At 41.1% G+C, this 11,612-nt stretch overlaps 1 protein-coding gene across 2 annotated transcripts; it reads left to right on the top strand.

Annotated features, from left to right (window-relative positions):
* Positions 1 to 2,305: 2,305 nt before the first annotated feature.
* Positions 2,306 to 11,371, top strand: fam83b (family with sequence similarity 83 member B). 2 transcript variants are annotated; one of them, XM_053435917.1, is made up of 6 exons: positions 2,306 to 2,525; positions 2,970 to 3,065; positions 4,731 to 5,203; positions 7,221 to 7,385; positions 7,895 to 8,019; positions 8,310 to 11,371. In XM_053435917.1, the coding sequence occupies exons 3-6, from the start codon at positions 4,754 to 4,756 to the stop codon at positions 10,297 to 10,299; spliced, it is 2,730 nt and encodes a 909-aa protein (XP_053291892.1). In that variant the 5' UTR covers positions 2,306 to 2,525; positions 2,970 to 3,065; positions 4,731 to 4,753; the 3' UTR covers positions 10,300 to 11,371. The 2 variants fall into 2 exon arrangements, with proteins under 2 accessions (XP_053291892.1, XP_053291891.1); XM_053435916.1 differs by lacking the exon at positions 2,970 to 3,065 and having other exon boundaries at positions 2,312 to 2,525.
* Positions 11,372 to 11,612: the final 241 nt, after the last annotated feature.

Here is an 11,612-nt window from a genome sequence, read left to right as displayed (position 1 = left end):
GACTTAACTTAACACAGCATTTCCTCCAGAGAAACAGATGTTATATAACAAGCAAGTTACTCAACTAATCCTGTCTTTTCCCCTATCTGCAACATCTCTCAGTTGATGTCTGCACACCACCTGAAAATTAACCTTGACAAGACTGAACTACTTTTCCTTCCAGGGAAAGATTATCCCACCCACGACCTGACTATTAACTTTGACAACTCCGTGTTAACCCCCACTCAGACTGCTAGGAACCTGGGTGTGACAGCCAATAGCCAACTCTCCCTCAAGCCTGAAACATGCTTCTGCGTTTTCACGGGCCCGTAAGCGCAAGAGCCCTTCCGGGTCCCTTACGTGCTTATGTATCCCTCCTTACGTGCTGACGGGTGTCGACCCCCTTTTCTAAAATTTACGGCAAAGCTCCGCAAGCTCACTCAGCCCGCAAGGCTGTGATTGGTCTGCTCTACATCCCGTCCGGTGTCTAGTTTCCGGTTTCATGCCCCACAATACGCGGAAATCACGGAAGATTTAGAAGAACGAATATGGACCAAATAGAAGAGCACTTGGCAGAAGAGATCCGAAAGTATGACCACTTGTATAACCCGTCACTGACTGGCCGATTTGTCCGCCAGAAATAGGCTATGAGGAGCTGGAGTGGCGATGTAAATAAACAGTCTAATTATAAGAAGTTGCTCTTCAATGTCCAGCAGCTCCATCTCAATCAATTGTTGTTCGGTTGGAATCGTGAATACACTCTCTGCCATGGTTCACCGTGTGTTTGTAATGGAGAACACGACTGGTAGAAGGTAAATAAACAGTCAACAACGATTGCCACACCCACAAAGAAGGCGTCTCTCAGGTCGCCTTCGACAAAAAGCATTACTCCGTCTAGTGTTCTGGCGCGGAATTGCTTTGTAAGATGCGCAACGGTTGGGGAAGCATGAATGAAAACGAGTCTTGCGCCACAGCGGCGTGAAAAGACGCAGACGCAGTCGCAGAAGCATGTTTCAGGCTTTACTGCCAACATCACTGCAACAACATGGTGCTGTAGATTCATGCTTTACCACATCCAGAGAATACGTCCCCTTCTCACTCAGAAGGCGATGCAGGTTCTGTTCCAGGCCCGGGTCATCTCAAGCCTAGACTACTGCAACTCCCCTCTGGCAGGTCTACCTGCTACTGCCATCCGACCTTTGCAGCTCATCCAGAATGCAGCAGCTCGACTGGTTTTTAACCAACTTAAATTCACTCACACTACTCCGCTCCCCCGCTCCCTTCACTGGCTACCAGTGGCTGCCCGCACCTGGTTCAAAACACTAATACTTGTGTACCATGCTGTGAACGGATCAGGTCCAGTCTACATCCAGGACATATTCAAACATTACACCCCAGCACCTTCACTCCGCTCTGCTTCGGCCAATCGGCTCGTTGCTCCCTCACTGCGAGCCAAACACTCATCTGGTGGAACCAGCTCTCCATCGACATCAGGACATCAGAAAGTTTACACATCTTCCGCCGCAAACAAATACATACCTCTTCCGACTTTACCTTGAATAAAAAAAAATACTAACAATTTTTTTAACTAACAATTTAGTAGCACTTAACTGGCACTTATTTATAGCACTATGTAGTTTTGCTTTATTTTGAGGAAATTGTACTTTCTTGATTCTTGTTGTCCTGGGTCTGTACCCTCGGGGTTGAATGCACTTATTGTAAGTCGCTTTGGATAAAAGCGTCAGCTAAATGTAATGTAATGTACTCAAAGGACTTAATCAGAACAGACCCGACAGGTCGAAAAATGCCAGATGTCGCCCGCAGGAGCTCATGACTGCACATGTTTCATTCAGACCTTTCTATGAGCAAAGTTTGACATACAAGCGAAGCTCCATCTCTGCAGCAGTTATTTAAATTGTTCAACTTTGATACTTCAGGCATATGTGAAATAAAATGGAGACTAATGATCCTTGTCTTATTAGTTTAAGTTTATTTAGTTTTTTTGGATTAGTGGACTTTTTCTCTATGTGGAGCTTCTGCTCACAACACAAGTGCTTTGATTAAAATGGCCAGATACACCTAACATACAATTTGTTAAGAAAGAAAAAAATAGGCATGTGAACACTGATGTGTTAAATGTGCATTATTGTCTCGGTTGGTGTAAACGCAGCACTGAACAGAGCATTATGATAAGGCCCGGTGCCATTAGCCTTGCAGTGTTACTCAGAGCCTCTTGACGTCTGTCATTATCTTGATTTTTCGTCGGTGTGAACTTCGTCCCTGAACAGGGAAGGGGTGTGGCTGAAAGTCTCAAACAGGTTTATGGCTGCCTGTGATCAAGTTTCATTTGCATGTTAAAACTGGAATCCACACCCTCCACCTGCAGACTGCTTATCATGCCGAGACACCTCCTTGTTTAAGTCTCTTCCAGCTGGAACACAAAAGCTTCTCTGAATACTCAGCACCGGGTGAACATACATAAAGTCCAAGAGGGAAATCCGCCGGAAAAAAAACAAGAGGATTTTCACACAGTTCGGAGTCTACATGTAAGTTGCTGTTGTTCAGTATGGCGTTGTTAGTTGCTCACTGTGTATTTGAAGCCTCAGAGAGACGCATCTAAAAAAAAAAGAAGCTGTTTGAGAGGAATTCTCTGAACAGCAGGAAGCTCGTAATGAGATGTGTAAATTAATATGCTGTTTGAACAAGGTTATGATGTTTGGTGCCGGTAACGATCACACAGAAGAAGCGAAACGTTAAAGAACACTAACCTGTTTTAATGATAGGTATAAATATAGCCTATTTCACTGATAGCTATTCAGTCTCTTTTTCAGTTTTCTTTTTCAAGTAAATCCTGAACTCAAAGTAAGTTTGACACCTCAGAGATAATTGTATGTTCAGTGCGAGGCTCTTTGCAATGAAAGACACATTTAGCATAGTAGCACAAAAGAAACTCTCCTGAAAGTGAAAGATTCACACCCTCTCTCATGCAGGTTTATTGTCATCATCCAAGTCTAAAAAATCCCAGTTCCCTGGTTGGAACACCGGTTTCTGTCTAACTGCCGCGGACGATCACCCTTATTCAGCAGGTATTAAGAGGTGTCATATAACTTCACATCTTCTTTGTTGCAGATCATGTGCTTTGAAAATACTTTGGATGAGGTGAAGTTATGATGAAATGAAATAAAATATGGAAACAACTTCTTGCCCACTATAAGGTTTTCAACTGTCATTAGACTTTATACGTATTCAGTGAGAGATTAATTTAGGGGCATTCGGGCTATGTTTACCTTTTTTTTATTCAGGGCCTGTTTGCAGTAATTTTAAAGGTTTTACTAAACTCTGAGTTTATTCCAAAGTAATGCAATTACTATGATACAAGCTGTGTAGTCCCTTCACAAACATCAAGTTTTAATTGAGTCTTTACTGGCTTTATTTTACCCCATCTCATCTTAACTGCAGGCACAGTTTCATATGATGTACTTAGAATACTGATTAAGTCTATGTGATCAACTTAAATAACACATAAGAAATATATACGTATATGTATTGCGGTGCTTTTACCCCTAACATAAACTCTTTATAATATAATGTAAACACTGAAACTGTTGATTCACTACAAAGATAGGAGCCAGTGAATCAGGTGCTAATTGGGAAGCAGTTCCCGGATAATTAATCGGAGTTAAGAGTTAATCCCAATCAATGCATGAAAAGCATTGTCAATATGGAGACTCACAGATACCGAGACATGAGACACTGGTTCATCAACGTCAGCCTTTTATTAACTTATCTTTACCCTCTATAATGTCTGTTTCACCGCAGATACTGTAATAAGCCTCTTTGTTTATCATTTGGTTATCATTTGGTATTATTGGTCTTCAAATACATTTCAGTTATTTAAAAAGTGATAGTGGTTTGTTTTGTTGAGATAAGGATAAAAGGTTGTCTGGTCATTTGAACATTGCTCAGGGCCATGTGTGTTGGAACGGGCTGTTAAGTTGGCCCGTGGTGATGCTGGTCGCAGCTTTCTATCTGAAACTGAAAAAGTGATTTCCACTAAATCAGCCGTGGAAAGTAAAGACTGGCTGCTGGATCCTGAACCCTGAAGCCACAGCAGCAGCACACAGAGCTGTTCCCCTGTTTATCAAAGCTCTGTGAAGCTTGACTCAGAACGGGCTGCTGTCCTTTTCAACAACGTCCCATACATTGACAAGTCCCAGCCACTGACTTCCACAGAGCACTGGTCGCCTGTTTATTCAAACTTATTGAATGTACCACGTGTGTCTATACCCAACCAAATTTTAAACTGCACTTCCCCGGGCCCTTTACAATTCACATGAAGTGTCAAACCAGTGCATTACACAAACAGAAAGGCAGGGATTTCTGGAACTACTTTCAGATACTTTCAAATCTTTGAATTTATTGCAAGTGTTGAGAATACCTTAGGCAGTAACTATGCAAAGGCTAGAACACATTACCGCGAAAAACAGAAGACTTGAAAGATACTTTACCCTTCTATTGCACTTTATTTAAGCTTAAAGATTAATATATATGACAATTATACCCGCTACATTATGGTTTAACAATATTACCTTTACATTCAGGTTTTTGTAATCATGACATTTTCATGTATGAAGTTACTGTTTACTTTGATTAATTTAGATTTGAAAAAAATCCAATCTTTGGGCCTTTTCCACCTTGATATGTGTCTGATGTCTTTAAATCATGTCACTGGTTTCTATTATCCATGACAGGTTTGCTGAAACAGTCTGGAGAAATGGAGTCTCCAGAATTTTCCATGCTGTCATCTTTGAGGGGGGAGATTAAATCAGAGGATTATATCCAGCCCCACTACAAAGAGACATATCGCCTGGCGATTGATCGCCTGGTGAGTGACGGCAGAGACAGTTACCAGGAGTTTCTCAAGGGAGAGCGTATCGGGAGCTTCCTGTCGGAGGATGAGCTCCTTTTTATCACATCAAATGCTGAACAGCTTCCACCTCAAAAACACACGGAGGAAAAAGATGAGCCATCGGACAGCCACTCGTCATCAGGGACCTACTGGCCACTCCACTCCGATGTGGAAACGCCGGATTTGGATTTAGGGTGGCCGGATGTCATTCATGAAAAACTACAGACAAATATTGATCTGCTCTTTCATCCACCAAGACTAAACAGCCCCAGTATCAAAGACACGATCCGTAAGCGTATTCAGGAAGCAAGACAGGTAATCAACACTGTGCTGACGTACACATTCACACACACACAAATGCACAAACACAAACGTGTGTCTCTATGACTTCGGATATTGTCTTACATTGATTTCCTAGACACCTCCTCTTACCTTAGGGACTTATTGCCGAACCCTAACCTTATCTTAAAATATTTTCATCCATGATCTTTAGCGGGGTGTAAAGAACCAGGTTCTGTAGCAGGAGCATCCTTGCTGTGAGGCTTCTGTGCTCACCATCACCACCGTCACCCATTTAAAACACATCTTAACCTTAAAATTAAATGATGTACATTATGCGGACATGCTTTTTGTCCCCATAAGGAAGATAAGGGCCAATAACATGTCTGTGCTAACAGACCTGTCTGACATAATGCACTCCAGATATCCAGAAATCCAGAAATCGTATCCCTATCCTTGACCCACTCATGCCTAACGCTAAGCTTAACCTAACCACAATTCACAACTTAACCCGGACCTAAGAAAATAGGTTTTGCCTTATTAGGACTGCATGGGGTTAGGTCCCCATGAGAATAATTGGTCCTGATACATAAACCCATACCCTTACCTTAACCATCACAACTAAATGTCTAACCCTAACCCTTGCCATAGACCTAACCTAAACCTGGACCTAAACTTCACCAAAACCCTAAAACAAGTCTTAACCCTCAAACAGGCCTAGGAAATAGTGAAGATGGGTCCAAACGGTCCTCACAAAGTTGTAAGAGCAAGTAAACACAATTTTTTGTGACCCGCGCACACTTCTGTCTGAGCAGACAAACTGACTCAGACATACTTCATGTTTCTCTACTGAGTTTAACTGGAGAAATAGGCTTGTCTATGTTATATGACATGTACTTTAACCCCCCGAGGCAGCTCCATGGATTTCTGTTGTTCTCAGCTTCCAGAGTAGAGGAGTGTCTGCCGGGGTGGATGAGGTCAAATTCTGGTTTTGCCACCTATCATCTTGAGAGAAAAGTGTGAGAACCAGTTTGAGTAATCCCTTCACACGCCTCAGTTACTTCTCAGACTGCGTCGTTATGATTCATAAACTAGTTTATTAAAATTGTGGACAGTTAGTCTTCTGCTGAGTTATTACATGTTGTGTTGTTCTGACTCAATTAAACAAACCTACACAAAAGTGTAACAGGTTCTGGGCAGAAAAAGATGCAGTTTCTCTCTTCAACTCACAAAGAAACCCTCTTTTTTGTGCAGTATAAAATAATTCACTTTAAATAAAGTTAAGTAAGTCATGAGACAACAGTTGAAATCTCTTGTATCTGACAAACAGCAACTTTGGAGCGAATATTAATTTTAATGTATGCATTTGTTGGACATTGAACAGATGGTTCGGATGGTTCATCTGAGTGATAGAAATCTTTTTAGACAGACGCACCACACAGGAAATGAAAAGAGGGAAAGGAATTAGTTGGACATCAGTTCATTAAACAGCTCATTACTGCCACTATGACAAAGAATTATGCTGCTGCTTCATAACATTCAGTATTTTCAAAGTGCACATTATCGTGATGAACTTTTACTGAAGTCTCATTAAGCCTGAAGGGAAATTACAGATTACAGAGAAACATTTTTTTTCCCCATGTCCTTGATTAACAAAAATATTCTTCCAAGGATGACAGAAATATTTTAAATTGTCAATACAAAAACTTGTACCTTATCATTTCAGATACTCTTCCAGGAATGATAGAAAATGATTTGGGATCAATAAATATTGTGCTTCTTATACATACTAAAACTTGTATCAACCACTTGTCATCCACTTGTATATACCTTAAAAAAATATATATTGGTTCTTTTTACTGCGCATTTTTCCATTAATCAAAACTCTAGCATTTTTGTGTTTGCCTGTTAGACTGATGTTTTCTACTCTTCTTCATGAACTGTGACTTTATCGTTTATCTTTAAAATCACAGTTCCCCAGGTGTGAAGTGATCAAATGTATTCAAACCCCTCTGGTCTAACCTGATCATGATTTATTTACCATGTCCTGCAGGTCATTGCCATTGTGATGGACGTGTTCACTGATGTCGATATATTCAAAGAGATTGTTGATGCCACTGTGCGAGGAGTTTCAGTTTACGTGCTTTTGGATGATTCACATTTGAAATGTTTCCTCACAATGGCAGAAAATCACGATGTTAAAATTCAACAACTCAGGGTGAGTATTGCACATGACTTAAAACATCCATGTTACCATTTTCTTGATTCTAATGACATTACATTGAAAATTATTTGTTTTTTCGAGGTTGTTGTTGCTTCGAGGTGTTGACAAAAGCATGTAACCTCAGTTTTTGTAAATGTATATCTTGCAAATGACTCCAAATTTACATACAAAATACATACAAGACAATGTTTATTCATCTTTTACTATTGTGGAAACAAAGTCTCATTTCAAAATCTGGTTTCTCCGGTTTATTGGGTGGAGTCATTATTATTTTCCTGCACTAGAGACACTGATAATCCAAACACTCCCTTTAAATTCACATAAGTGCACATCATGTAGAACCAGCTGCAGCACAAACCAACAAATGCAGCATTACAAATCTTCCGAATGGTGTTTAAGTAAGCAACGCCATTTCTCAGCTGACATATTTGTGACCTTATTCTGTAAAATTCAACAGTGGTAAATAAAACTCTGACATTTTCCTTTCACTTCTCTGGTGACAGAACATGAGGGTGCGCACTGTGAAAGGTCCGGATTACCACTGTCGATCAGGAGCAAAATTCCATGGCGCAATGGAGCAGAAGTTTCTTTTAGTCGACTGCCACACAGCAATTTATGGCTCATACAGGTAAATAAGCATGGCTTCACATCAGAAGAGCTGTAAGGACTAGCTTGTGAGCACAGCTCTAGTCACAATAAAAATAGCTCTTTAAAATCTGGCAGCAGCTTTTGTTTATTTTTCCAATATAAATGTAAATATAGACTTTTCAAAAAAAATATCTCCCTGAACCAGTGTTATCTTTTAAATTTTTTTTTTTTTGTCCCAAATGACTAAGAGATTAACTTAAATTGAATGTTTTTAAACGATAAATGTGTCTTTTAAATTCAATATGTTCTTGTTTTTATGTTTGTTTACAGCTTCACTTGGTCATTTGAGAAGATTAATCTGAGCATGGTACAGGTCATCACAGGCCATCTGGTGAAGATGTACGATGAGGAGTTCCGAACCCTCTATGCCCGGTCGACTGTGCCAGCTAACCTGGGCCTTCCGGAGTGCTCCATCCAGCTCAACGGGCCTAATGAACAACAGATTTTACCTGCATCGCATTCTGCCCAGCAAATTGAGCGGAGGGACGTGCTAAGGCACACACTGGACACGGTCTATCGGAAGACCTGTGAGAGGAAACTGGGCCAGAGAGACTATGAGAAGAGGCTCTTAGAAGAGGAACCAAACCACCATGGGCCATTGTTTGAGAATGGGCTTGGTGGTCAGAACCAGATGTCCCATTTGCAGTCCGCAGAGGTGATGAACCACTTGAAAAGGCACAGCTATGCAGGGGAGAGACAAGATGGTTATACGCCACAGCACATCCAACCCAGGGGAAGCCACTGGAATGTCTCCAGGGAAACAGGAAACAGAATAAACTATCCCACGGACAATCACGTGCCACAGATATACCGAGGTCAAAACATTTATAATGACGGTGACAAACACATTCTGTCCATGCAGCAGAATATGCCAACACTGGAGAATACATCAAAGTCATTCATGCGTACATTGCGGATCGAATCTTACCTCAACAACCCTGACGCCCCATATGGAGACTCTTGTGACTATTTAGACCAGTTTGAACCGAGGGACATAGCTGGTTCTTTCATGCAGGGACGAACTAGGTCTTCCTATGCCTTAAGGCCACCTATACCAGAGCACATGGACCCAAATAGAGCAGCACCACACACTCCTCTGCAATACACATCGATGCAGTGGAAACCAACAGCCGCCTGTGAGAATAGAATAAATAAAGACGAATTCATAATGAAGAGTCAAAGTTCACAGATTTTGGATGACAATCGCAATATTGCAAGCTATGGTCCAGAAAGAAACTCTTACCAATCTCCTTATACCAGTTTAGGCCGAGCTAAAGGTGGACATATGATGACAAACCCTGGGATCATGACAGACAGTTGGCAAAAAAGGCATAGCCTGGCAGATCCGAGATCAGACACAGAGTACGGACATGAATCATCAGGTCACATGTACGGCGCTTTTGCAAGGATGCCCATTAATAGGAGCACAGCAGGGATCAATGCTCAGAATGGTGCATATGTGTCAAATATGAATGAAGAACAAAGATCTGTCTCTCATTATGATGTCAAGAGTATCAAAGGTACGAAGGGCCCCAGTACCCCCAACTGGCAGGAATCACCATGTAGGACTGTGTCTGCAGCAGCACTGGATATGAAAAGCAGGGATTTGATGGCTAAAGCAAACAGCAAGGGCTCTCAACCTTTTCTCCAGATGGGCTCCAAGAATGCTCAATCCATGCTGAACATATCAGAGAAAAAAGAGGATTTAGTCAGGAACATTGAAACGTTGAGTATCACCTCAGGTGCAAGTACAGACACTTTAACAGCTGAGGATGAGGGGAAAATATCCGATGGATTTGGAAAACTCCACAGAAACAAATCGAGCCCAGTCAGGTCTTCCTCAGAGCAGCAAAGGAAGTGGTCAAAAGATCGACATACAAGCTTTACGAAACCTCAGCTGAGGACTGAGGAGCACAAACAGTCCACGCAGGTCTCTATCCCCGATACATCCAGAAAGCAGAAATCCACTGTTCTGGACAAAAGTGTGAGGCCCAGCCTTGACACAGACAGCTGGACAAAAAACAGAGGAGCAGAAGGTCGCCTGTATAGCAGGTATGAGCCGTTCTGCTCAATAGATAAGAAAGACCCTCTATACTCTCCACATGGCCTTGGAAGCACGCGTTCCCAGGAGAAAACCAAAAGCCCTCCTAAAGCTGAGGCAGATGCCAACCTCAGCCGGGCTACACGAGGACACCATGAAAATAAGCTGGAGAAATTTTTTAATAGAGTGGGGCATCTCCTACACAAGAACAAATACTGACTGCTGCATTTGTAGAACACATGGTCTGCATGCGTCAATAATGACGAACGGGCACACGGGTAATATTAATATTTGAATCAATGACTGGATATAAAGATGGACGACATGACAGCTCCCTAACAATGAAGCCAAATTATCTTGATCGGCCTCTGGTGGCTGGCTGCATTGTAGGTTATAAAAAGTCTATGAACACAATAAGTACATTTTTCTCAAAGTTGTTTTCTCTCATTTTAGTCACTCTCATTACACAAGATTGTTTTTAATTCGTTATTAGATAAAAACACGATCAAACTTAATGATTTCTAGCTAAGACTGACCTGTGATTGTTCGAGCTTGTGTATCAGCAGGACCTTGACACTATCAAGCTAGCTCCATACAACGATATCTACTGCACAAACTCTGGCTCCAAATTATGTCAGAAGCGCATGATCTGGGATATTTAAGCTTCATTTTTGCACAACATGAGGAAGCTAAATGCATCATCCATCGTTATTTATAGTCTATGATTCGTATCAATGGACTTTATTTTTATTTCTTTTACCTTTGCAAAACGCTGTTTACACGTCGTTCTCTGCTTTTTTAACTTGTGCACTGATGAATACCAGTAAGAGGCGAGGAATGAATACATGCTGGGGACTTTTTATAAAATATCATCTCAAAATTCGACTCTCATGCTGCTTTGAGTTTGCTTTTCACTCGCTTCAATCAAGGTAATGAATTCGAACGCTGTCAAAAGATGTTTTGGATGCACTGAATCATAGCTGTGTGAAAATATCCAAGGTGTATACAATTTGTTACAGCAATGTGTACGCATACTGGTGTGCTGTTGTGTTTCATCAGAGGATTCTGACCTTGTCTTTTAGGTAAATATGTTGCATAAACCTTCAACATAAAATATAACAGTGCTCCTTATGAGGGAAAACATATCTGTACATCATCACATCCTTGATATGTATGTGCCTGACCGATGTTTTATGAATGATATGGGGGTTGCAATAATTTTATAATGTTTTCAATAGATTTTTGTACTGTTTATTTTTCCACATCCTTAATAAATCTTTTAATGACTGGACTTGAAAACATACAGTGCAGTCAGGGCCTGGCTGGAAGAAAATGTAATCCAATGACAATCTTTCCTCTTCAAGAGAAATCTTCCGTCAAAGGTATTGTTTTATGTTATGAAAAGTGTGTGTCATAGAAAGGCCAGCTTTGACTGTTATCTTAATAAAAAATACAGGAAATTAGAGATGACCTTTAGCATCTGGGGGGTAGTTTCAAAAGCTATTGCAGCTAATGCTACATCCCATCGAAAA

This window comes from Pleuronectes platessa, chromosome 12, assembly GCF_947347685.1.
Source record: "Pleuronectes platessa chromosome 12, fPlePla1.1, whole genome shotgun sequence".
In the NCBI taxonomy this organism is placed as follows: domain Eukaryota; kingdom Metazoa; phylum Chordata; class Actinopteri; order Pleuronectiformes; family Pleuronectidae; genus Pleuronectes; species Pleuronectes platessa.
The sequence above is the reverse complement of the archived record's forward strand: the minus strand, read 5'-3'. Positions and strand labels throughout refer to the sequence as shown.

Excerpts from the sequence above, each read along its gene's own strand:
- fam83b (XM_053435917.1), top strand. The coding sequence starts at position 4,754 with ATGGAGTCTCCAGAATTTTCCATGCTGTCATCTTTGAGGGGGGAGATT. Across the intron at positions 7,386-7,894 it reads TTAAAATTCAACAACTCAGG|AACATGAGGGTGCGCACTGT; the intron begins GTGAGTATTGCA and ends CTCTGGTGACAG. Across the intron at positions 8,020-8,309 it reads GCAATTTATGGCTCATACAG|CTTCACTTGGTCATTTGAGA; the intron begins GTAAATAAGCAT and ends GTTTGTTTACAG.